Genomic DNA, 26829 nt, shown 5'->3' with positions numbered 1-26829 from the left:
CTGTGTCTCCTGCAGTGGAAGCACAGAGTCATAACCACTGGACAGCCAGGGAAGTCCCTGGGGGTGCTTTTAAACAAGGCCGATGCAGGGCTCCACCCCAGGCCACTGGAATCAAGGTCTCTGGGGGCAGGTCTCAGTATAGGTATTCATTAACACGACTCAGGCAATAATAATGCACAGCTGGTTGATCGCAACTGGTCAGAAATAAGAGAGAAGGCTCCTCCACATTCGACCTCGGCCATCCTCCCGAGTCCCCGCTTCCTCCGGGCCAGCCAGCTGCACCGGCCTGTTGCAAACCAGAAGTCATCAGGAAATTCCCTGCAAATGCTAATTAATCATCAACACTGTAATATGATCCTGGCCGCATGACAAGGGGACCTGCCGAATATCTTTGGGAAACCTGTCCCCTGGCCTTCTTCAGACCCAGGGACCCATGCCTGAGGAGCCCAGGCGGATGGGGGCCCAGATCTGCTCTCAGACTGGTAAGTGCGAGCCCTGAGCTTTGTGCCTGGACCAGAAGGACAAGAGCAGAGGGGTGCTCTGTGTTTTCTGGGGTGGAAGACTCAGGAGATAGAGGTATAGTCAGTGGAAATATTGCTTAGAAGGAGTTTCTGATCCAGGCCAGGCTGCCCTAGGCAGTGAGCTGTTATGAGGCTGGGAGGTAGTGAAAACTTCCTTTCTCTGCAAGAACCCAATAGAGGCTGAGGAACTCAGGCCACAATCCTGAAGTGATGCAAAGACCCTTACGACCCATTTGCCTTTCAGATCCTGTTGTGCGAGAGAAGACTGGCTGGGATGGGAAAGAGGGTAGAGTTTAGGGGGCCTGGTGGAAGACCAGGGTCCCAGCTCACCTTCACAGAGCTGTGGGGACCTTTCCTGCCCAGTCACTTCTCCCTGGAGGCTCAGTTTCCTCATCCGCAGGCTGGGGGCCAATGCCCCCATCCTGCCGGTTACAGAGCTGCCAGAAGCAGACCACAGGGTCACCAGGCTCAGTGGTTCTCTGCCAGTCTCACCTGAGGTTACAACTTTGCCTTAGTGTGTGGGGCGGGGATTGGAGAGCTGGGTCTCTTACGACTACTAGAGATCTGGACCACACATCCCTGCTCCCAGAGCCTGAACTCTGCTCCTTCCCAAGCAGAAGGACCCATAGCTCTTGACTGTGTAGTAACCATAGTAACCTAGGTTCCCGGGCACCAGCAGCAGGGGGCACCTGGATCAAGGGGCAGGGGCGGGGCCAAGCCGCCGCTGCCAATGCGGCAGCAGCAGCTCGTGTTTGGATTTCCAGGCAGTGCTGCTGCCATGAAGGAGGCAGCGCAGGAGTGCAGGGTGAGGAGCTGGGCCGGGGCTGCCTGACTTCCAGCTGCACAACCACCTCCCTGAGCTCAGTTTCCTCCGAGAGCTTCCCTGGGGGGTGGCCGGGAGTCTGTAAGGCACTTGATAGGTGCCAGGAGAGGCTTGGTGACTGGAGGGGTGTGAGGATGAAGATGAAGATCTGGGGAGGTCCTCACTGAGCCTGGTCATTTACATTCCAAGAGCCTTGCTGCAAAGATTCTCTGGTTGGAATCCACCTGTCCAGAGGGCAGGACATCCAAAAGGCCATGACTGTGCTCCCTGCTCCCCAGCCACCCAGGGGGCCCTTATTGCCAAGCCAGTGCACAGTGGGGGCCTAGGGGAGGCAGGAGGAGTAGTTGGGAGGGTCCCCCATGGGCAACTCCGCCTCAGGAGCCTCAGGATGCTGCCTGAAAGTGGGGCTGATGAGAATAGCCACCTGCAGGCATAAAGTGCTCAGAACTCCCTGCCCAGCTGGCTGGGGACAAGCCTACTTGCAGGGCCACACTTGGCCAGTGCCCACCTCTGCCTCGCCCCAACCCAGGAGCAGGCTGGACTGGGTCACCTGGGTCAAAGAATGGGAGGAGCCCTGCCAGCCAGCCTTGGAGAAGGGGGTACTATCCAGAACCAGCCCCAAACTCAGGCACAGAGCCCCGGGCAAAGCAGAGGAAGGGGCCCCGTGGGCAGATGCAGTTCTGCCAGACTGGCGGTACACAGGCGGCTGTCATTGCCACTCAACCTTGGCTTTTTGCCGTGAACAACTAACACAGCCATACAGGACCTCACATGTGGAAAGGCTGACCCCCAAGGAGCCCTGTGTGCCTTGCGAGGGCCACACTCAGGCCACTGCTGAGACAGTGAGTGGAGCCCAGACGGGCAGCTGGGAGAAGCAGCACAGCCCACCGGGCCCTGGTGTCCTGTGCGGCACTGTGACCCCTCTCGGCCTCCCTCCTCTAACTGGTGACATGAGGACATAGCCCCACGGGCCAGTGGGAAACTCCCGAGACAGGGGTAAGCTTTGCAAACTGTCAAATTCCTGTAGAGGACTAGGTCTGCTTCTCCTAGGGTCCCCAGGGCCCCCTGCCCTGCTGAGGGACGCACGCACCCAGCAATCCCATCAGTCGCGTCTTTGGCTCCTGCCCCACTGCTCCCAGAGCCGGTGGAGGTCAGGGATGCACTCGCTGTGACCTTGAGGGTGTGCCTGACCAAACCGAGCCTCCCCTTCTGGTGCCTGGCTGACACCTTGCAAGCATATGAGTGTCAGAGAGGAGGGCAGGGATTGTGTGCCCCCTGCATTGACTGGAAGCATGGAGTCTTAACCACTGGACCACCAGGGAAGTTCCCTGGCTCAAGTTTTGATTGAATTCATCTCTTTATATTTTCAGCCTCCCTCCTCCAACCCAGAAAAAGCAGGGTCAGGAGGGGAGGGGGAGAGAGCTAAGGCCTGGGGAGCTGGCTAAGCGCCCTTCTTGGGGCAGGAAGCTCCACCAGCTTCCTTCAGGCCTCTGGGACTGAGAGGAAGGGCTGCCCAGCAAGGAGCTTTCCCGTTCCAGCTGCCAAGTGGAGGCAAGTCAGGAAGTCCCCTGCTTTCAAAGCGTACCCAGGCCTTGGCTGGGCCCAGCTCACAATTCTGAGGGGCTGAGCTGGGACCCCTTTTCCGGGTTTCACACCGTCACTACTTTGGGAGTTACCAGGCTCCTCTTGCCTGGAAAATCCCATGGACGGAGGAGCCTGGTGGGCTGCAATTCATGGGGTCGCTAAGAGTCGGACACGAATGAGCGACTTCACTTGCACTTTTCACTTTCTTGCACTGGAGAAGGAAATGGCAGCCCACTCCGGTGTTCTTGCCTGGAGAATCCCAGGGATGGGGGAACCTGGTGGGCTGCCGTCTATGGGGTCGCACAGAGTCAGACACAACTGAAGTGACTTAGCAGCAGCAGCAGGCTCCTTCTTTCTCTCCCAGGATGAGAGAAGTCACTCTCACTTGGGGGTGAGGCCGGTTCTCTGTGGCAAAGTCAGAAAGTCACACAAGCAGATGGGAAAACTCAGCCACCGCCCACCCCCCCCCCCCATCCCCCTCTGCAGAATTAGAGCTGACCACAAACAGCATGCCAGCCCATCTTCTCTCAGCCTGTTTCTAGATACAGACGGGCTATACACGTATAAACGTGTGAGTGATACACGTATAAATGCATGTGTCAAGCAAAAGCAACCTGCTCTTTTTAGTTAATGGCAATAACAACCATCGCCAGGTATCCAGAGCTGGTACCGTCAACAGTTCCTTTAATTTTTACAACATCCCTAAGGGAGGGAGGGGTTCCCTGGTGGCTTAAGTGGTAAAGAATCTGCCTGTAATGCAGGAAACCAGGAATGGATCCCTGGGTTGGGAAGATCCCATGGCAACCCAACTCCAGTATTCTTGCCTGGAAAATTCCATGGACAGAGGCGCCTGGCGGGCTACAGTCCATAGCTCTCAAAGAGTCGGACAGGACTCTGACTAAGCAGCAGCAAGGGAGGGAAACTGAGGCTCGGCAAGAGTCAGGAGAGAACTAGGATCCCAGACAGGCAAAGCGGGTTCCCCACTGGTTCTAAGAAGGTCTCTGGAGTGGGGATGCGGGGAGAGCAGGGACAGTGTCCCCAGGGACATGGGTTGGTGGAAATGCCCCTTTCCCCTGGTGGGGAGGGCTCCAGCCGACCTTCATTGACGCCCCCGCCCCCTCCGCAGACGCCGAGGCTCCCCGAGAGGTGCTCCGCTTCCACGCCCAGGCGGTGGGCGCACAGGTGCGCCTGGATGCTCAGCGGAGCACCGCGTACAGGCGCGCCACGTTCCACGACGGCATCGTGTTCAGCCAGCGGCCGGTGCGGCCGGGAGAGCGCGTGGCGCTGCGCTTGCTGTGGCACGAGCACGGCTGGCTGGGCGGCCTCCGCGTGGGCTTCACGCGCCTGGACCCCGCGCGCGTGTCCGCGCCCAGCCTGCCGCCCTTCTTGTGCCCGGACCTGGAGCAGCAGAGTCAGACCTGGGCGGCCATGCTGCCTGACGGCCGCGCGAGCCCGGGGGACGAGGTGCGCTTCTGGGTGAACCGCCGGGGCCAGATCTTCGCCCAGGTCAACTCGGGGCCCCAGCGGCTGCTGCGCAAGGGCGTGCTCATGGGCGCCCCGCTCTGGGCCGTGATGGACCTGTACGGGACCACCAAGGCCATCGAGCTGCTAGGTGAGGCCAGGGCTGGGGACCCAGGCACCGTCCCTGGGAATGCGGGCGGGGGAGGCGGCGGCTCCGGTGGTACCTCACCCGCATAGAGAGTCGGGGAGAAGTGTTTCTTTCATATGGAGTTTTTCCATCAGCTTCTGTCAGGGTATGAAGATGTTCGCTGGGGACCAGACCCAGTCATAGGGAGGGCAACCCTGCTTTGAAGAACGAGAAGGCACGCCCAGCACCCCAAACATATGTCAGAGCAGCGGTCCCTAGCCTTTGTGGCACCAGGGGCCGGTTTCGTGGGAGACAGCTTTTCCACAGGAGGGGTGAGGGAAATGGTTTCGGGATGATTCAAGCGCATTACATTTCTTGTGCACGTTATTTCTATTATTATTCCATCAGCTCCACCTCAGATCATCAGGCAACAGATCCCGGAGGTTGGGGACCCCTATGTGTTAGAGGGCTGGTCTCATTTACAAAAAAATATATTCAGGGCGGGCTGAGTTTTGCAGTCAAAGTAGAAGTTTGCTGCAGACAGGGGTGGCAACAAAGGGAACATAAGTGTGCGAGTTAGAGGTGGGCAAGAAGGCAGCCTGGTGGGGGCAAAGGTGAGATGTTCAGGCACCCAGTGGGGAAATGAGGACCACCTGAAAGGAGAGTGGATTTCAGAGGAGTGAGGGATACAGGGAGACTCATAAACAGAAGTGCTGGCATGCCTGGGCAGTGTTCCAGGGGCCTGCACAAGCATTCCAGTGCCCACCCCCTGCCCCCCGCCCCGTGTGTTTGCTTTTCAAACTGCTTGTCACTTGTCACAGCTGCTCGAACCTCACCCCTGGGTAGCCTGACTTGGTGGTCTGGGGGGCCCAGGCCCTGTTTTCCCACCTCCTGAGGGATTCTGTTGCACACCCGGTTTGGGGGTGGTGACTGATGCTGAAGATCTCTGCTCAGGCAGTGGCAGTGGGGCAGAGAGGAGCTGTCTGAAGGAAGCATGGATTAGGATGGGAAAGCTGCAGGTTCACAAATTCTCTGCTGGGTCCCACTGGGAAAGGGGTGGCCAGGACAGGGCTGGACCCCGGCTTGGAGCTGCAGCACTGCAACCCAGAGAAGAAAGGAGGTGGACGCTCTGCTTTGGAGGCAGGGACTGGGAAGGTGGGTTGAATGGAAACACCCTGACTGCTTTCCCCAGGTCTTGACTTTCCCTTTCTGCCTTAGATCCTACAGCCAACGGCTTCCCCACAACCACGCCAAGGGGCCTCAGTGATGAGGCTCTGCCTGGGCCCAAAGGTGAGTGGCTTCCCTGAGCGCCAGGGACTCCCCAGGGCTCCAGAGCTAGGGAAGCTGGGTGAGGCCCCAGCCCTGGAAACTCAGTTATGTCTTCCCAAATGCCATCAAGTCTCCCACAGGCTCTAGGCCGAAACCTAAAAGCCATGTAACAGTTTTGCCTTCTAGGACGTTGGCTGGCTTCATAAGTTACCAGGCACACTCATGAACAGATGTTATTTTGTCTGCCTGCTTTTAAAAGAGCAATCCCTGTTCACAGAAAAAAAAAAAAAAAAAAACTTTGCCAAGCAGAAATAAAATACATATTCAAGGATAAAAAAGGAAGTGAAAAAAAAAAAGAAAAAACCACACACCTCCCAAACTTCACATTACCCGTTAGGTAGATTTCCTCTTGGTATTTGTAATCATATATATATATGGGCGGGAGTGGAGGAGGGTGTTTCCCAGGTAGCGCTTGTGGTAAAGAATCTGCCTGCCAGTGCAGGAGATGATAGAAACATGCGTTTGATCCCTGGGTTGGAAAGATCCCCTGGAAGAGGGCATGGCTACCCATTCCAGTGTTCTTGACTGGAGAATCCTGTGGACTGAGGAGCCTGGCAGGCTGTAGTCCATGGGGTCGCAGAGTCAGACACCACTGAAATGACTAAGCACAGCACACCACACGTGGGGAGTTATTTGTGCTTGTTTTCCTTTTTTCTAACTTGGAATCTTATGCTGTGCATGTATGGACCTGACAATTTTCTTCCCAACCTTTTCCACTGATTGCATGATGAGCACTCTCTTACGAGGTAGTCTTCTTCGTACTCGGACCATGTGCTTCTCTATCCTGTGGCGATATGAGTGGGCTGCCCCCTTGTGGCCCCCTGGCACCCCTGACCTGTGTTGTCCCCTTTCCCTGCCCTAGCAGGAGAAGAGTGTGCCATCTGCTTCCACCAGGTTGCCAACACCTGCCTAGTCCCCTGCGGCCACACACACTTCTGCAGCTCCTGTGTCTGGAGGGTCTTCAGGGACACGGCCAGATGCCCCATGTGTCGCTGGGAGATCAAGGCGGTTGTCCCGGCTTGGGACCCTCTTGTTCTGGGTGCTGGAGACGGCCTCATGGTATAGGTGCAGAGCTCTGAGCCCGGCCCCTGCTGACAGAGGAGGTGCAGCTCTGCCATCCTTCTGGAGAAGAGTCGGCGATGCTGGTCAGCAGCAGGCGTGGTGGAGAGATGGCTCAAGGTCACAATGGCTCTACCCCTCCTCAGCAAGTTAGGGCCAGAGGAGCCAGGAGATGCCCCTTTCTGCCCACACGGGAACTACCTCCCTGGCTGGAGAAGGTGGCTAGCAATTGGCCAGCCAGGATCTCGCCCCTCTGCTTAGTCCCAGGTTCATTGCTATGTGCCAAGGCTTTTAACTAGCCTTGGGGTTCAGCCACCATGGACCTGGCAACCCGTGGTACACCTAAGTCCCAGGAGTTCCAAGAACCCACCTGTGTCAGTGAGAAGGGCCTTTGTGTAGACAAGGAGGCTTGATCCCTGGTTTTATGACTGAGGAAGTTAAGGCATATGGTGCGTGTCTGGTGAAGCCTTGCCCACCTAGGGTATTGAGGAGCCTGGACCAGATGCAGGGAGCAGCTGGGTGGAATTTTTTTTTTTTTTTGATTGAAGTATAGTTGATGTACAATATTGTATAAGTTACAGATGTACTGTTTAGTCATAATTTTTAAAGGTTATACTCCATTTGTCATTATTATAAGACTCTTGGCTATATTCCCCTGCTGCGCAATGTATCTTTGTAGCTTACTTTATATCTAGTAGTCTGTACCTCTCAATCCCCTACTCCTAAATTGCCTCTCCCCTGTTCCCTCTCCCCACTAGTAACCCCACATTTTGGTGTGCTCATGAGAGGAGGGGCGCTCAGAGCCTTTCTACTCCATTATCTTGGCCTCTGTCTACCTGGTAGAATGTTCACAGTCTGTAGGGAAGCTAGGTCACTTCTACAAGTCCTCTGAGGACTTCCCTGGTCGTCCAGTGGTTAAGAATCTGCCTGCCAATGCAGGAGACATCAGTTCGATCCCTGGTCTGGGAATTAAGATCCCACATGCCGTGGGACCACTTGGCCCTTGGACTGTGACTACTGAGCCCACACGTTCTAGAACCCATGAGCCACAACTGCTGAAGCCCATGTGCCCTAGAGCCCGTGCTCCACACGAGAAGCTACCACAACGAGAAGCCTCTGCACCGCGACTAGAGAGTAGCCCCAACTCACGGCAAATAGAGAAAGCCCGCTCGCAGCAACCAAGAGCCGTGGGCTGCAACAAAACCCCAGTGCAGCCATACATAAACAAGTAAACAGATAAACAGAAAGTAATTAATTAAAAACAAGTCCTCTGTAAAGGGGATCAGCAGTCAGCTGCCCCACCTTCCTTGCTCGGCAGTCATGAGATCCCAGCAAAATTGTGCATCTGAAGTCGAGCGGACCCTTCAGAGTGCACTGTTGTCGTGCTTATTGCCTTGCAATTTCTGAGATATCAAAATAAATTTTGTCTCTCATGAGTGATTTCATAACGTGTACGTCCCCTTTGTTGCCATCAGCAGGAGTGAGCAGGGTTGGGAGCTGGTCAGGATGCAGGGGCATGGGGCCATGCCCTCCTGTCCCTCGGAGGCACACCGTGGCCTTGCAGTGACAGGGGCCTGGGCGCTCAGGCCTGCGGACTCTGTTCTGCTGAGCAGGTGAACAGGATGAGCTTACAGCTCCAGCCTTAAATTTACAACCAGGCCCTGCCCTTGCCACCTTTGACTTGTGAGGCCTTCCTGGAGTCTCTGCCCCTGAGTGTAGATGTGACTTGACCTGGGAACCCCAATCAGCAGGTGTCTGTGGTGGGGACAGGTGGGGAGGACAAGCTGTACCTGTTACATTGCTGGTGTTCCTGCTTCGTGGCTGGTGTGAAAGAGCACTAAAAGGGAGTTGGACCTATATGACATCCCAAGTCATGGTGACGGGCACCTCCACAAGCCATGTCCCCATGCTGCAGCCAGCCAGAGGGTCAGGACTTGGGTGTGGAAAGTGAAATGTTAGTCACTCAGTCGTGTGCAATGCTTTGCGACCCCATGGACTGTAGCCCACCAGGCTCCTCTGTCCATGGAATTCTCCAGGCAAGAACACTGGAGTGGGTTTCCATCCCCTTCTCCAGGGGATCTTCCTGACCCGGGTCTCCCTAGTTGCAGGCAGGTTCTTTACCATCTGAGCCACCAGGGAAGCTCGGGTGTGGTAACCCCCAGAAGAGCTTCCATTCTGGAGTAGGATCCCCTCTCTGCTGCCCAGGAGTTGCTCTGACCTTGGTTATGTGACTTGGACATCTGGGAGCCTCAGTTTCTTCATCTGTAACATGGAAATAAGATAATTTTGTTTGCTGATATGTTGTTAGGATAATGGGTATGAGTGAAACTTGTAGCTTAGAGGAAGTACTCAGAATATGGCAACTTTCTTTCTCTGGAAAAGGCATCTCCCAGGGGAAGCAGCCAGAGCTGGGCTGGCCGTCAGGGAACTGGGCATGAATCTTGACGGCTCACTGACTTGTACCGGAGGCCCCCATGCCACCCCAGTTCTACCCTTCTCATACTCCTTCATTCAGCTCAGTCGCTCAGTCGTGTCCGACTCTTTGCGACCCCATGAACTGCAGCACGCCAGGCCTCCCTGTCCATCACCAACTCCCGGAGTTCACCCAAACCCATGTCCGTCAAGTCGGTGATGCCATCCAACCATCTCATCCCCTGTCGTCCCCTTCTCCTCCTGCCCTCAATCTTTCCCAGCATCAGGGTCTTTTCAAATGAGTCAGCTCTTCACATCAGGTGGCCAAAGTATTGGAGTTTGAGCTTCAGTATCAGTCCTTCCAATGAACACCCAGGACTGATCTTTAGAATGGACTGGCTGGATCTCCTTGCAGTCCAAGGAACTCTCAAGAGTCTTCTCCAACACCACAGTTCAAAAGCATCAATTCTTCGGCGCTCAGCTTTCTTCACAGTCCAACTCTCACATCCATACATGACCACTGGGAAAACCATAGCCTTGACTAGACGGACCTTTGTTGGCAAAGTAATGTCTCTGCTTTTGAATATGCTATCTAGGTTGGTCATAACTTTCCTTCCAAGGAGTAAGTGTCTTTTAATTTCATAGCTGCGATCACCATCTGCAGTGATTTTGGAGCCCCCCAAAATAAAGTCTAACACTGTTTCCAGTGTTTCTTACTCCATGTAAAACCACTAAACTTTGGGCATATCTCTGAGACATAAGGGAGCAACCAGGAAACAAGACACCTCACCCCCTGAATCCTTATTCTGTGTAAATCCTTTGATCTAGTTATTTATAAACCAAAAGTAAATATTTCCTTAAGCTAGATTAAAGTCGTTATTCTTGTTCATCATAAAAGACAGATTTGGCTTCTATATTAGCTATATTATATTATAATATATTATAATATAGTCTATATTAGCTATATTAGTATCAGATAAACTAGAATTTAAGGAAAAAAAACATTAAAGGGGATAAAGAGAGAATCCAACTAGAGATTATCGTACTAAGTGAAGTAAGTCAGAAAGAGAAAGGCAAATACCATATAATATCACTTATATGTGGAACCTAAAATATGACAAATGAACCTGTCTTTGAACAGACACAGAGGCAGAGAACAGACTAGTGGTCCTGAGGGGGTGGGGGAGGGATGGAGCAGGAGGTCGAGGTGAGCAGAGGTAAGTTTTTATATGCAGTACTCTTGCTGGGAAAATCCTATGGATGGAGGAGCCTGGTGGGCTGCAGTCCATGGGGTCGTTAAAGGTCGGATATGACTGAGCGACTTCACTTTCACTTTTCACTTTCATGCATTGGAGAAGGAAATGGCAACCCACTCCAGTGTTCTTGCCTGGAGAATCCCAGGGACGGGGGAGCCTGGTGGGCTGCCGTCTATGGGGTCACACAGAGTCAGACACGACTGAAGCGACTTAGCAGCAGCAGCAGCAGATAAACAATAGGGTCCCACTGTACAGCACAGAGAGCTACGTTCCATATCCTAAGATAAACCACAATGGAAAGGAATATTTCGTTACAGAGTAGGATCAGATTCTCAAAAGAGAATGTGTGTGTACATATACACATATAATTGAATCATTTTGTTGTACAGCAGTAATTAACACAACATTGTAAATCAACTAATACTTCAATTTTAAAAATTTAAAACATGATTAAAAAAGAATTATTCATAATAACCCCAAAGTGGAAACAATCCAATGTCCATCACCTGATGAATGAACAAATGTGGTCTTTCCACACAATGAGATGTTTTTTGACAATAAAAAAAAGGAATGCAGTGCTGATTCATGCTACAACATGGATGAAGCCTGAAAACATGCTAAGAGTGGGAAGCCAGTCACAAACGGCCACATATTGCATGATTTTATTCCTGTGAAATGTCCAGAATAGACAGATCCATAGAGACAGAAGTAGATTAGTATAGGGGCTGCAAAGAGGAAGAATGGGGAGTGGCAACTAAGGGGTATGGGGTTTCTTTTAGGGTTCTAAAACTGATTTTGCTAATGGCTGCACAACTTTGTGAATATACCAGAAACCACTGGACTGCCCACTTTAAAGAGGCGGATATGTGAGTTGCATCCAATTTTTAAATTCTGCAAAAAAAAAAAAAAAACCCACACCAAAATAGATGAATGAAGATGTGCTAGTAGAAGAAAAGGAAGGGAATATTAGCCCTGGGAGGAAAAGCTTCACACAGGAAGTGACTTTTAAACTGTTCTTACAGGTCTGAACTTGAAAGCAGACAGGATGGGAAAGAGGCATTCCACACAGTGGGCACAGCACACGCAAGTGCAGGACGCATCCCGGGCATCATGGGATGGTCCACTGGCCAAGGCAGAGGGAGCAGGGAGCACAGAGAGCCCAGAGGACATGGGACGGTCCACTGGCCAAGGCAGAGGGAGCAGGGAGCACAGAGAGCCCAGAGGATGGTGGGCTGGAGCTGGCCGTGGCGCACTCTGCCTGCCGTTGAGTGGCTGCAGCGGGCGCCCTTGAGGTCTAGGCTGGCTGCAGGAAGGTGCCGTGTCGGCGGGCCCCTCTCACCTCAGTCAAACACATTCTGCTTGCAAGGCATCTGAGAAACAGGCCCCAAGTTTCCCTTTCCTAGAAGTCCAAGATTTGTAGGTAGTGGTGATAAGGAGTCCCTGGATCAAAGAAGAGGGAATGTGTAATAAATCGTTATCACGAGGGTAATACAGAGTGAAAGGAAGGTAAAAGCACAACCAAGGATTTCCAGTGTTTGCTATGCTGAAGTGGACTCACTATGGAGCTTTCCCAGGGACTGAGAAAAATTCCCTTGCTCATGTGACTTTCAGATGGCTTCCTGTTAGGCCACGTAAGGTGTAAGACAACAGTCTGGGCAATAACAAGCCCTCCCTCCAGGGACCAGGACCACCGTGTCCCCTGTCCGCCCCCAGCCCCTTACATGGCCCCAGCATGTGGTCTTCAGTCCTAGCTGCAACCACCCCCGCCCTGCCCCAGCATTATTGCCTAAGTGATATCTGCTTTCCCCGCTCCACGCACACAAGCAGAGGCCTCCTGGCTGCTGGTAATCTGCTCAGGAACTTCCACTTGGAAGAAGTCCATGAGCAAAGGCAGGAAGGGCAGTGGGGGAGAATCCCTGAGCCTGTGGCCGAGTGGGGAGAATGAGGTGCCATCGCGCTCTTCCATGGACCTGCACACCACACCCATGTCCTGTCTTCCAGCTGCCCTGCTCCCCCTCCCCTTTGTTTGAAGGAGGAGAAAATAGGGGTCCCCTCATGAGCCTGGTGGTGCTGATTCTGATCCTCTGCATCAGCCTGCCTGTCCCTCTCGGTCTATTTGAAGTAAGTAAGCCATGACAGATGGTAATGTCCCCATTTTACAGCTAGAAAAACTGAGGCCCAGAGACCACTCAGCAGTTCATGGTGTGGTCAGGACTAGATCCCAAACCCCTGGATCCCAGCCAAGGGACTCCTCTGCCTCAAGCTTTACCATTTATGGTTTGACATAAATGTAGATCACCTAGTAAATACCATCTCTTTATCCCCTCAAAGTTCCCAACAAAATGGGCACAGTTTGCCCAGTCTCACCCACAGGAGGCAGGGCCTGGGAGCCAGCCTTGAGTACCTGTGTGCCCACACTGGTCAGCCCACCACAACACAAGGGCCTGTGCAGCCCACCTGGGGGCACTCCTAGAGCGTGTAACTCTGGTGAGGGAAGGGACTGTGCTGCTAGACACCACAGGGTATGTCCTGCATAAGAGCACTTCTCCAAGATCAGGAAACAGAACCTGCCTACCTGATACATAGAAACAAAAACAGAGACTCGGGCAAACTGAGCCAACAGAGGACTATGTTCCAAATAAAGGAGCGAGACAAAACCCCAGAAGAACTAAGCAAGGTGGAAAACTTCCCTGACGGGCAGCGGATAGGAATCTGCCTGCCAACTCATGGGACACAAGTTTGATCCCTAGTCCAGGAAGATGCCACGTGCTGTGGAGCAGCTAAGCCTGCGCCACAACTACTGAGCCCACGCTCTAGAGACTGCACGCCGCAACACTGAGGCCCAAGCACCGAGAACCCCGCCCTGCAACAAAGAGTAGCCCTCGCTCACCACAGCTAGAGAAAGTGACCGTGCTTGTCACTCAGTCGTGTCCCACTCTCTGTGACCCCGTGAACTGTAGCCTGCCAAGCTCATCTGTCCATGGGAGTCTCCAGGCAAGAATACTGGGGTGGGTTGCCATTCCCTTCTCCAGGGGATCCTCCCAACCCAGGGATCGAACCTGGGTCTCCTACGTTGCAGGCAGATTCTTTACCATCTGAGCCATCTGGGAAGACCCACAACTAGAGAAAGCCCTCGCAAAGCAACAAAGACTCAATATAGCCAAAAATAAATAATTTTTTTAAAAAAGAATTCAAAATAATGGTCAGAAAGATGCTCAGTGAACTTGGGAGAAAGATGAGGAGCACAGTGAGAGATTTAACAAAAAGTTATACTATAAAAAACAGAGCTGAAGAATACAATAGCTGAAATGAAAAATACACTGGAAGGAATCAACATCAGGCCACTTGAGGCAAAGAGCTGACTCATTTGAAAAGACCCTGATGCTGGGAAAGATGGAGGGCAGGAGGAGAAGTGGGCGACAGAGGATGAGATGGTTGGATGGCATCACCCTCTCAATGGACGTGAGTTTGAGCAAGCTCTGGGAGGTGGTGAAGGACAGGGAAGCCTGGCGTGCTGCAGTCCATGGGGTCATGAAGAGTTGGACATGACTGAGCTACTGAACAACAACAGGGAACTAGATGCCACAGCTAAGACTCAGCTCAGCCAAATAAACAAACATTAAAAGGATAAGCCATCCTCCTGACGCCAGTAAAAAGGTCAACTGCACCTGCCCCTCTCCCCGCTCCAGGTGAGGATCTGGCATTCTTCCCCCTCCTCCAGAGGCAGATGGTTCCCTCTGTCACATCAGCCATGCTGTGGCCGCCTCTCTCCCACTTCCTCAAGGAACCCAATTTCTGCACAGCCAGCCCTGGGATCCCCAGTGTTGGTAAGTTGAACGACACATTAGCAACCTGGGTGCTGCACAGAAAGTCAGGTTTCCAGGGCCTGACAGTGAGAACACTTTCTCCCATGGGACTTAATACAGGGACCTAAGTTTATACAGGGGCTCCATCCATTAGGCAAATATTTTTGAGCATTTCATGCTCTGGGAATGCAGCAGCCTGGGCATGAGCCTGCAGGGGCTCAAAGAAGCAGCTTTGCGGAAGTGTCCGGGGGAACCTAAGTGTGGGTCTCTTATGTTTGGATTTGACCATGAACTTTAGATTCTCCAGTGTTGGTACAACCAGTATTACTGGGGTTTGGCTGACCTTAAGCTAAAACAACAGTGGTCTGTGTATCTTCCATTGACTCTTCCCAATTATTTGTTGAAATTTAAGACTATTGCCAATATTCCAGTATTTGGATTTGCACTGTGGCGAGCAACTGTCTACCACTCCTGCAAGGAGCTTTCTTTGTGCGGAAACCTTTTTCTGTTTGGAGATTTGCTTACTTAGTGTGCACTTTGGAGAGAGGGTCGGGTATTTGTGATTTAAAAAAAATTTTTTTTAATTGAAGTGTAGTTGACTTGAAATGCTGTACCAATCTCTACTGTACACTAGTTATACACACATAAGCATTCTTTAGGGAGGGTATTTGGATCAAAGAGGGTACTTTGGGTCAAAGTCCCTTCAGCAGTCCCACAATTAGCTTCTGGAACATTCCCATTCACACACCCCAAACTGTTCTTGTGATGGTGAGATATAAATTTTGGCTCCGCTTCACTTGCCTTAAATGGAGAAAAGAGAAATTAGAACCACATCAGAAGGTCTAAAATATATGTGTGTTTACACACAAGAAAATGTCCCCAAGGGTTGTGGGGCTGGTGCCTCGCTTCCCCTCCTCTCCCCTCCCTTCGTCCCCTATCCCTGAGGCTGTTGTTAAAAAAGAATAAAAGGATTAAAAAAAAACAAAAAAAAAGAAAATGTCCCCAAGGTATAGAATGGAATGATAAGAGGAAAAGTAACAAGTTGTGTTTGTATGTGCTTATATGTGTTAAGGAACTCAAAACATCATACCTTTCTGATTCCTCAGTTTCCCCAGCAGTTCTGGGGTGAAAAATTTGGCTGGTGTGTTCCCAGCTTGACTTAAACAAAGGCGGTTCTCCACCTTCCTGTTTCGTACTGTAAACAGTCATCCTTTTCATGGCCTATTCAGGGCTGTGTTTTCCTTCTCATTTTTGTGCTTTTTGTTTGTGCCTTCACAGTTTACAGTGGCCCTGAGAATAATACCAAGGTGCCATCTAGTGCTCCTGAGCTCAGGAAGGCTGGGGTGTGCCTCCCAGGGAAAATACACCATAGATAATCTCTGGTCAGTTGTGAGTTAGAGTGCAGCTGGCTGGGAATCCAGTGTTAATGAATCACCTATGTATTAGATAAGAGGTCTCTAAATAGAAGCACACACCAAACAAGGCTATGCAACCATAAGTTGATGAAACCGCTGTGACCAGAGGCTCCTAGGAGCCTGACCCTGTACTTTGTACAAGGAAGCTGTTTAGTATTGGCTGTGGCTTTAGAACTACTGAGAGTTGACTGTATTTATTGGTACAAAATATCTTTTGTAAACATCTCTTTCAAAGGCTATAAATGTTTTATTAGCAGGCACTGTCCTGACCAAAGGGACAAATGCCTCTCATTTCACATCCTGTGAGCCCCCAGGTGACGGCAGCTGCCTGTGTTGAGGATGAGGTTCTGCGAAGCAGTGTGTTGGGACTAGTGCATCACTGAGGCTGTCATTTCAGAGAAAGGAAAACTCCTGTCCACCCCACCATGCGAGATAAGCGCAGGAAGGAACAATTCCAATTAAATCTACACTTTTCTATGTTGTCCTGTCATCATGCTGTCCCCAGTCCACCTGGCTGTGCCCACTTCCTCTCAGTGCACCCACATGCAGAATTTTATGGAACCTGGGCTGACAGCATCCCATATCCACCAGGGCAGCTCCTGGAAGTCAGGTGTTGGGCAGGCTGCAGGCTCTGCCCCTGGAAGTCAGGTGTTGGGCAGGCTGCAGGCTCTGCTATGAGAGAGTTGGACCATAAGAAGGCTGAACACCAAAGAATTGATGCTTTTGCACTGGGGTGTTGGAGAAGACTCTTGAGAGTCTCTTGGACTGCAAGGAGATCAAACCAGTCAATCCTAAAGGAAATCAACCCAGAATATTCATTGGAAGGACTGATGCTGAAGCTCCAATCCTTTGGCCACCTGATGCAAAGAGCTGACTCATTGGAAAAGACCCTGATGCTGGGAAAAATTGAAGGCAAGAGAAGGGGACGACAGAGGATGAGATGCTTGGATGGCATCACTGACTCAGTGGACGTGGGTTTGAGCAAACTCCAGGAGATGGTGAACGACAGGGAAGCCTGGCATGTTGCAGTCCATGGGGTTGCAAAGAGTCAAACACGATTTTAGTGACTGAACAACAACAACCAGCCAAACCCTTATTTTAGGCTCTTAAAGGGGGAAAAAGTCCCCTCCAATGAAATAGGGACCACCAGCGGGCCTCTGAGACTCTGAAGGTTTTGAGCTGAGCAACAGTACTGGGGCTTCCAGCTTTGAACAGGCGCTTAACCCTTTATGTTCTTGAGACGTCAGGGAAAATGCTAGGAGTCCTGACCCAAAAGCTAGGACTGGATCAGAGACCATGACTTACTTTTCAGCACGGCTGGATCCAGTAGTCCTGGGATGGCCAAGCTGCTGCAGGCAGTAGCGGCCACAGCCCGTATGCTTAATGAGGCGCCTGCGTTTACCCTGGGGACAATACCTAGCTATATTAATGCTTCATCAGGTACAGTCTGTGCTCAAAGGACATCATTGGTTGGCTGGGGGAAGGTTAACAAGATATCAGGCCCTCCTAATGGACCCCGACATTACCTTAAAGGTGTGCCAAACCCTGAACCTGGCAACTCCGCTTCCAGCAGCCAAGAAGAGACTTACTACATCATTGTAGAGACAAACAAACTTACTCCAGCAGGTCTGATCTTCTAGATGAACCTCCTGACAGCCCTGAGATCAGATGGTTTACTGATGGGAGTGGTTTTGTAGAAACAGAAACCCAAAAGGTGGGATATGCCCTAGTCTAGCTGAAGTTATAGGAGCTGAAGCCCTGTCACCCCAGACATCAGCCCAGGAGGCTGAGCTAATTGCATGGATGAGAGCATTGCAATTAGGGAAGGATAAGAAATCAAATATTTTTCAGTTCAGTTCAGTTCAGTCGCTCAGTCGTGTCCGACTCTTTGCAACCCCATGAACCGCAGCACGCCAGGCCTCCCTGTCCATCACCAACTCCCAGAGTTCACTCAGACTCACGTCCATCGAGTCAGTGATGCCATCCAGCCATCTCATCCTCTGTCGTCCCCTTCTCCTCCTGCCCCCAATCCCTCCCAGCATCACAGTCTTTTCCAATGAGTCAACTCTTCGCATGAGGTGGCCAAAGTACTGGAGTTTCAGCTTTAGCATCATTCCTTCCAAAGAAATCCCAGGGCTGATCTCCTTCAGAATGGACTGGTTGGATCTCCTTGCAGTCCAAGGGACTCTCCAGGGTCTTCTCCAACACCACAGTTCAAAAGCATCAATTCTTCAGCGCTCAGCCTTCTTCACAGTCCAACTCTCACATCCATACATGACCACAGGAAAAACCATAGCCTTGACTAGACGGACCTTTGTTGCCAAAGTAATGTCTCTGCTTTTGAATATGCTATCTAGGTTGGACATAACTTTCCTTCCAAGGAGTAAGCGTCTTTTAATTTCATGGCTGAAGTCACCATCTGCAGTGATTTTGGAGCCCCCCAGAAATGAAGTCTGACACTGTTTCTACTGTTTCCCCATCTATTTCCCATGAAGTGATGGGACCAGATGCCATGATCTTTGTTTTCTGAATGTTGAGCTTTAAGCCAACTTTTTCACTCTCCTCTTTCACTTTCATCAAGAGGCTTTTTAGTTCCTCTTCACTTTCTGCCATAAGGGTGGTGTCATCTGCATATCTGAGGTTATTGATATTTCTCCCGGCAATCTTGATTCCAGCTTGTGTTTCTTCCAGTCCAGCATTTCTCATGATGTACTCTGCATAAAAGTTAAATAAGCAGGGTGACAATATACAGCCTTGACGTACTCCTTTTCCTATTTGGAATCAGTCTGTTGTTCCATGTCCAGTTCTAACTGTTGCTTCCTGATCTGCATATAGGTTTCTCAAGAGGCAGGTCAGGTGGTCTGGTATTATATGGGTGCACTGGATAAGAATCCACCTGCCAATGCAGGGGACACAGGCTCCCTGGTCAGGGAAAATCCTACATGCCGGAGCAGCTAAGCCTGTGGGTCACAGCTGCTGAACCCGAGCTCTAGAGCCCACGAGAAGCCTGTGCACCACAGCTAGAGAGTAGCCCCTGCTTGTTGCAACTAGAGAAAAGCCCGGGCAGCAACAAAGACCCAAGGTGGCTATAAATAAAGAGTGAGCACGGCCGCCTGCCTCTTGGCTGGCTCTAGGGAAGAAAATATAAGGCGTTCACATAGAGGCTGCAAACTGGCCACCCCCAGGCTGATTATGGCCCATGGACTTGTTGTAATAGGTTTGCACTAATCCAAGCAGTGAATAAATTTGCCATCAAAACAACTGGAGGATTTTCCATATAACCCTGGACCTCTAGCTCTTCTTTAAAAGGTTTGGCAACAGTGGGCCCTGACTCTGGCAACAAGGGTGTGGAGTTGAGCAGTGGCTGTCCTCGGAGTCCCCACGGCTCCCCACCTGAGGTCCCCACTCAGCTGCACCACCACCTGGCCCTTGCGGCATCTGGGTTTGCTGCTGCAGCTGGGGCCCCAGTCACGGTAGCAGCACCCATAACTCTTAAGGAGACATCCCCTTGGGCAGGGGTTTCTGAGCCCTGTGAAGGCCTCCCTGTCAGGCTGCCCCATCAGCCCAGCACTGAAGCCTGGCCCTGGCCAGAGGGTGGCAGTGTTGTGTATGGAATGGCATTCTGGGCTGTGGCCCATGACAAAGGGTCCTCCACCTCTGTCCCTGGTTGGCAGGGCGCTGGGCAGGCTCATTCCCACCCAGGCTGCAGAGCAGCTTCCTCTCAGGTGAGGAGTACTCACTGCTGCATTTTCAGAAATACCTTTGAGGTATAGCTGACATGCAGTTCACTGCATATATTTACACTGTGTTGTTTGACAATGGGCTTTCCTGGTGACTCAGTGGTAAAGAATCTGTCTGCAATGCAGGAGACACTAGAGACGGGGGTTTGATCCTTGGGTTGGGAAGATCCCTTGGAGGAGGAAATGGCAACCCACTCCACTATTCTTGCCTGGCAAATCCCAGGAACAGAGGAGACTGGTGGGCTACAGTCCATGGAGTCGTAAAAGAATCAGATACAACTTGATGACTAAACCACAAACAATAATTTGACACATTTTGACATCCATATATACCTATAAATCTACTACTGCAATTAAGATCATGAGCATAGCAATTACTCCACAAAGCTCCCCCCTGCCTCTCGTCAGCCCTCACAGGTTTGTTTCCATTTTCTAGAAATTCTTCTGTCTTCTTTCACTTGCCATAGTTAGAGATTCATACCTGTGGTTGCTTTTATAATAGTGTTTTTTGGTTTTTTTTTGCCCAGTATTATTCCCATGTGTGGATATACCTTAATTTGCCTACTGTTCACCTATAGATGGACATGTAAGTTGTTTGGGGCACTTACAGATGAAGCTGCTCTGAGGAGGATTCATGCACAAGTCTCTGTGTGGCCATTTGCTCTCCTCTGGAGTAAATAGCGAGGAGTGGACTGTCTGGATCTGAAGGCTGTGTGGATCTAACTTGTAAACAAAATGCCAAGCTGGTTCTGGCCATGTGGGAGGGTCCTGAACTCACCCCCTCCCATGAAAGTGAAGGTTGCTCAGTCATGTCTGACTCTGCGACCCCATGGACTATACAGTCCATGAAATTCCCCAGGCCAGAATACTGGAGTGGGTAGCCTATCCCTTCTCCAGCGGATTTTCCCAGTCCAGGAATCGAACAAGGGTCTCCTGCATTGCAGTCAGATTCTTTACCAACTGAGCTACCAAGTAAGCCCTCCTCCCATGGAAACACTGAATCGGCAGCTACATAGGGAACGTTCTCCTCTGAAAGAAACTTAACTCCTGCACGTAGGATAAACAATAAAAAAGAACTCACAGGGGGGACTTCCCTGGTGGTCCAGTGGTTAAGACTGCGCTTCCACTGCAAGGCTGCGAGTTCAATCCCTGGTCAGGGAATGAAGATCCCACTTGCCTCACAGTGCAGCCAAAAAATAATTTTAAAAAATAAATAAATAAAACCTCACATGGAAGCCAGTAGGGAAGGCTTAAACCCTATCTTGTGATAAACCCCCTCCCTGCATGGCGACCCACAGGCAGAAGGAAACTCAAAATCCAGAGCTTCTCCCCTCGGAGTGAAGGGCTTGAACCCCACATCAGGCATTCCCAACTGTTAAGACCTGGCCCTGAGAGACAAGCCCCCCAAACAGCTCGCTTTAAAAGCCCACGGGACTTATTTCGCAAGCCCTGCATGGCTGCAGCACAGAGAGACGGTTCTTAGAGGGCTCGAGGGGGAGCTCACCAGCACCAAGGAGCAGAGCAGAGGCGGCCAACTGAAAAGTGCCCAGACTTCCTGCCAGAGGGGCTTATTTGCTGATTTTGAAGCTTTGGCCTGAGGGGAGGCCTCTAATTTAACACACATCTGGGCACAGTTGAAATACACTCCAAAGACAGAGGCAGGTGGGCACCATCTTCGCATTCTCCCTCTGCCTCGCTCCAGGGGGCTCGTATCCTTTGTGGCTGAGACTCGAGCTCGTGGGCTTATTAGCAGTCTTAGCTGCCCCGAAGCATGTGGGGTCCTACCCCCTGACCAAGACTCGAACCCGTGTCCCCTGCATTGTAAGGTAAGGTGGATTCTTTTTTTTTTTTTCTATTTTATTTATTTGGCTGCATCGGGATCTTTCGCTGTAGCTCGCAGGCTCTGGGGCACGCAGGCTCCGCAGTTGTGGCACATGGGCTTAGCTGCTCTGAGGCATGTGGGATCCTAGTTCCCTGATCAGGAATCGAACCCATGTCCCCTGCATTGGAAGGACAACTCCCAACCACTGGACCACCAGGAAAGTCCCTGTGAGGTGGATTCTTAACCATTGGCCCACCAGGGAAGTCTCCTAGGGTATGGTTCTTGACTGCCTAGCTTGAGTGGCTGGTGGGGCAACATCTTTCATTTTCCATTTCTCAGGGATTACTGTCTTTTATTGTCTGCTATCCAACATCTTGAAAAACCATTATTTTATATATTGTGTCTTTTTTTTTTTCCAGATGTTTCATCTAGGAGGGTAATCTAATTTAGTTCTTGTTACTCTTGGAAGCACATAAGTCTTCAGTGGTTGGTTTTAATCAAGTCAACTAGACTTGAAAAGAAATGATTTCAGGTGCAAATAAATAGTCCCATTGGTCATGGAAACCTTCTGGTCTGGAAAACATGCCTCCAAAACTCCCTTCTGCTCCATCTTCAGCTGCTGCCTCCCTGAAGTTCAGTTTCAAGGGCTCAGTGATGTCAGTGTTTGAAATTCAGAAATGAATCTGCATAATAGTCAATAATAACTAACACTGGTTTGGCTGGATTCTGTTACCAACCTGGGTCCTTGGAGTCTTTAATCAATAGAAATTGATAAGAGGCCATGAGGTGGGAGGCAGATGGGCCCCTGGGCTGGACATGTGTTTGTCAAGTGGAGTAAAATTCAAGCTTTGTTCTCACTCAGACACTCCAAGGACAAAGCTGGTGGTAAAAGCTGAGCTCTGCAAAGAGTTAAGGTCTCCTGTGGTCAAGGAAGACCTCTCTGTCTGCACATGTGCAGGAAGGCTTCTTGGGGGTCAAAAAGGGAGGGGCCCCCACCCCATAATAAGTATGAACATGCACCCACAGGCCTCTGTGGTGGGATCCATCTTAGAAAAAGTTGCCCACGCATCTTGGGGAGGGTTCAAGGACCAGTCAGGTGTGAAGAAAGAAGCAAGATAATTGGCCAAAGGTAAACAAAGACCTGGGCTTCCCAGGATGCTCAGTGGTAAGAATCCGCCTGCCAGTGCAGGAGATGCAAGAGACGCAGGGTTCAATCCCTGGGTCAGGAAGATGCCCTGAAGAAGGAAATGACAACTCACTCCAGTATTCCTGTCTAGAAAATTTCACGGACAGAGGAGCCTGGAGGGCTACAGTCCAGGGGATCACAGAGTCAGACACGAGTGAGCACGCATGCACGCAGAGTCCAAGGACCCGCATGGGTAACGTGGGTACCTCCCTCCCTGATGGCAGAACCACCTTCTGTTCAGAAACTTTCCACTCTCGTTTCACTCCTGCACTCCTGGGGGCTCCCCATTCCCTCCGAAACCCACCGCCCCCTCATCTGAATCCCTGACTCCTGAGCCGTGGAGCCTTGGCTGCCCTTCCCAGACCAGCTTCCACCCAGGGTCCTGCTTCTCCTACATCTGTTCTCCGGCCAGCCTCCAGCTGGCCAAGCTCCAGTCTCAGGTATCCTTGCAGTACAGCGCGGGACACACAGCAGTGGCCTTCGTAACGACTTTATGGAACAACTCAGTGGGTACGCGTGCGCTGGGAGGTCAGGCCCTCCTGCCATCACTGCTGCTTCAAGCCTCACACACTCTGGGCCCCCACCTCCAAGGCCCCTGACCTCCAGCTGGACAATTGCTGTGTAGCCAGAGTGCACAGCTTAGCAAAGCTGGAGGGACCCAGTGCCCCGCTGTGTTCAGTAATGCCCAGCTCAGTAGGATACACTGCAGTAATCGGAAATAAATTGGATCACAGAAGTGCATGCCTCCCTTAAGCCTTTGGGAAAGGTCATACTTAGCAGGGAGCCTGGGGAGAGTTCCAGGAATCCAGGGGTTTTCCTGGCGACATTGCTAGGGGACTAGCTCTGAGCTGTCATATTCCAGGAAAAGGTTGCCAAGGAGGAGTGCCAGGCAGTCAAAGGACTTTGACCACATCTGACACTGGGGTGAGGGTAGAGTAGGGGAGGGGAACCAGTTACAGAAAGGAAAATGTCAGGGCCTGCCCGCCACTTACCTGGGGCCTGACCTGCTTCCTCTTCACGGTCCTCTGGACCTCCACCTTGACCTCTGCCAGGAGCTGCTGCTGCTCACCATGGATGCAAAAGGGCTCTGTGAGGACTCCCCTGGTGACGCCTGCCACTGCAGGGGACACAGGTTCCATCCCTGGTCTGAGAAGATCCCGCATGCCGCGAGCAATTAAGCCCCGGTGCCACAGCTACTGAGACGGCGCTCTGGAGCCACCGCTGCTGAGCCTGCGTGCTACAGCTCCTGGGGCCGCGTGCCCCGTGAGCCTCAACTGGAGAAGCCACCACAGTGAGAGCCCATGCCCTGCAACTAGAAAAAACCCAAGCAAAACAATGAAGACCCAGCACAGCCAAAAATAAAATAAAATAAAAAAACAAAGGGTGCTGGAAATGGTAGGAGATGGAATTTCACTTCTGCCTAGCCCGTGCCCCCCGACAGCTCCCTTGGGTGGGAACTGTACCCATCTCCAGGGACCAACACCCCTCCTTTGGAGGTGCCCACCCAGGGGCTGTGCTGGTGTCTCGGAGGGACAAGGGTCTCTCTATGAAGAAGGCTATGCTCTCGGCTGTCTTCCCTGTGCAGATGGGGCCCTGGTCACACACCTAGTCTACCTGGGGTGGAGTTCTGATGGGCAGGTTTGCAGTGCACGAAGGACCCAAGAGGTTCTTGATAACCCTGCACATTTTTGGCTGTTGGCGAAGTTAGAACAGAGGCAACAGAAAGGAAGTAACTCTTATTCGTAAGAATATTATTGCATGCTCAGTCACTTGGCCATGTCCAATTCTTTGCGACCCCCATGGACTGCAACCCTCCAGGTTCCTTTGTCCATGGGATTTTCCAGGCAAGAATACTGGAGTGAGTTGCTATTACCTTCTCCAGGGGATCTTCCCAACCTACAGATTGAACCTGAATCTCCTGCATTGGCAGGCTGATTCTTTACCACTGAGATTATCGTTAGCTAGATTCTAAAAGCAGATGAGAATAGAAAATGAGAATAGAAAACCATAAGCCTATCTCACTTGTGAACACAGATATAATGTCTGAAATCTAAAAAGCTCTGAAACTGCAATATCTCCCATAAGTCATTTGGAGGCAGAGCTTGAGGTGAAGAGAGGCCAATTATACGCCTTATTTTTCCCACTTAGGTTAATTTTCAAAAGTTTGTGGCAGAAATTTTATGATGTTTAATTACAGCGATCTTCTCTAGATTTGCGTGTTAACAGAGTATATGGTATATCCATTATTTTCCCTTTCTGAGATCCAAAAACATTGAAATTCTGGTTGCACTGTGCAGCCTGTGGAATTTTCCTGACCAGGGATCGAACCCATGCCCCTGAGAGGGTTAATAGCCTTGGTGGGGAGACCAGAGGTCCCCAGGCAGCAGGAGGAAATGCGCTGCAAGTGGCAGATTTTTTTTTTTTTTTTTCTTCTCTTTTAATCCTGTGTTGTCATGGCGACACCTGGTTCCACCTGAACTTAACTTTTCTCAAACCTTGAGCTAACCAACGCCTTTTTCTCATGGAAATGTTTTTCTTAAGCTATGTTAATGAAACTATGTATTTGCCTTGGAATCTGCCTTTTTTCAAATCAGTTCCGCCTAAGACTCAAACCTTGAGCTGATAATGGCTCACAACAAACCAGTACTTCTTACTCATGGAAATCTTCTCTTAAACTATGTTAATGAAACTACCTATCTGCTTGGAAATCTGGCTTTCTTCAGGATTTGTGTCAACTGTTTTATTCCCGGGGATGACTCACCCTGTGCCAACGCTATCTCAAAGTGTGTGTGGGGGGCGAGAGCCTGGCGCAACTCCCTCAGTTTTGAGGCAGTTCTTTATCTGATTAACAACCTGATAACAGGCATATAACGCCTTGCTAAAAACTATCAGGGGGGCACTTTTTCCGCCCTCTTCTGATGTCTATGTCAGAAGCGTTCTCTATCTCTTTTCATACTTTAATAAAACTTTGCCACACAAAAAGCTCCGAGTGATCAAGCCTCGTCTCTGGCCCTGGATCGAATTCATCTCCTCTGGAGGCCATGAATCCCGGAGTGTTCTTGGCTCGTAGCAGCCAACTTTCACCCCCAGCAGTGGAAGCACGGGAGTCTTAACTGGACCGTCAGAGAATTCTGAAAAAAAAAAAAAAAAGAAAAATTCAAATCCTGAAACAGTTCTGTTGTAGCCATGCGTTCCGGGAAACAAACTCACTCAGAAGGACAATGCAGAGAGTGGAGTGCAGTTTATTACACCAGCGGGCCCAAGGCAGAGTCTCCTCTCAGCCAAGGACCCTGACCAGCATTTGTGAAAATCTTTTATAACCCGTGTGTACGTGTCTGAACCCACCACTCCAAATTCCTTGAGACTTACATAAACCAAGGAAAATACAATCCCAGTAACCCCATCATTCACGTGCTATGTGCTCACATGCTCAAACAGTCAAACAGTTAGCCAGTAATCAATAAACCCGAGGTTACACTCCAACAGATACAGAAAAATTTATGGCCTGTCTGGAGGAAGGGGTGATTAGTGTATGTTCTCTCTTAGGCAATGAGTAACCTAGATACTATCTTCAAGGTTCCCCTGTCTGGAGGGGGTCTTATCCTTCTGTTGTTTTCATAGGCACTAAACACAGAGTTCAGAGTCCATTGGAAAGGTGGCTGAGCATGGTCAGCATGAACAGGCCTAAGATGGAGTCCAGGCCCTGTGAGTTCCTTCCTGAGTTCACCCTCACAACTTCTCAGTTTGGGGTTCTGGACTGGACAGTATCTTCCTCGAGTTCATATGTTGAAGCCCTCACTGCTCATGTGACTGTGTCTGGAGATGGCGTCCTTAGGAGGTAAGTAAGGTTAAGTGAGGTTGTAAAGGATGAGGTCCTAAGCCAACAGAAGTGTGGCCATTTTAGAAGAGAAGAAATTCTTTCTCTCTCTCTGCCTGTCTCTCTCTCACAGTGAGATTCTGTTAAGTGCTGGAGTCGGCAAGCCAGGAACCCGGTCCACACAAGAGACTGACCATGACCCTCTGATCTCAGACTTCTAGTCCCCAGAACTCTAAGAAAATAAATTTCTGTCTTTGAAGCCATTCAATCTGTGGTATTTTGTTATGGCAACCTAAGCAGACTAAAAACATATCAAATTGCATTTATCGCAGGAATTCAAAGATAGTTTGACGTTAGACAGGCATGCCATGTCAATCACCCGTAACTAGACCATGGACCTAAGCCTCAGAGGGCTGCCTCTGCCAGCCTCTCTGCAGGGACAAAGGGACATGTCCCCTCAGGGCCCGTCCC

The 26829-nt window shown here is 50.9% G+C and overlaps 1 protein-coding gene across 5 annotated transcripts; it reads left to right on the top strand.

Moving 5' to 3' along the window:
- Positions 1-109: 109 nt before the first annotated feature.
- Positions 110-26398, top strand: NEURL3 (neuralized E3 ubiquitin protein ligase 3). Of its 5 annotated transcripts, none has more exons than XM_025260620.2 (5): positions 110-482; positions 4055-4540; positions 5735-5806; positions 14262-14399; positions 26163-26398. In XM_025260620.2, the coding sequence occupies exons 1-5, from the start codon at positions 434-436 to the stop codon at positions 26381-26383; spliced, it is 966 nt and encodes a 321-aa protein (XP_025116405.2). In that variant the 5' UTR covers positions 110-433; the 3' UTR covers positions 26384-26398. The 5 variants fall into 5 exon arrangements, with proteins under 5 accessions (XP_025116405.2, XP_025116407.2, XP_025116408.1 ...); XM_025260622.3 differs by lacking the exon at positions 26163-26398 and adding an exon at positions 23594-25688 and having other exon boundaries at positions 119-482; XM_025260623.3 differs by lacking the exon at positions 26163-26398 and adding an exon at positions 21775-22063 and having other exon boundaries at positions 119-482.
- Positions 26399-26829: the final 431 nt, after the last annotated feature.

Source organism: Bubalus bubalis, chromosome 12 (assembly GCF_019923935.1).
Source record: "Bubalus bubalis isolate 160015118507 breed Murrah chromosome 12, NDDB_SH_1, whole genome shotgun sequence".
Taxonomy (NCBI): domain Eukaryota; kingdom Metazoa; phylum Chordata; class Mammalia; order Artiodactyla; family Bovidae; genus Bubalus; species Bubalus bubalis.
This window is presented reverse-complemented; position numbering and strand designations above follow the sequence as displayed.

Excerpts from the sequence above, each read along its gene's own strand:
- NEURL3 (XM_025260620.2), top strand. The coding sequence starts at position 434 with ATGCCTGAGGAGCCCAGGCGGATGGGGGCCCAGATCTGCTCTCAGACT. Across the intron at positions 4,541-5,734 it reads CAAGGCCATCGAGCTGCTAG|ATCCTACAGCCAACGGCTTC; the intron begins GTGAGGCCAGGG and ends TTTCTGCCTTAG. Across the intron at positions 5,807-14,261 it reads GGCTCTGCCTGGGCCCAAAG|GTGAGGATCTGGCATTCTTC; the intron begins GTGAGTGGCTTC and ends TCCCCGCTCCAG.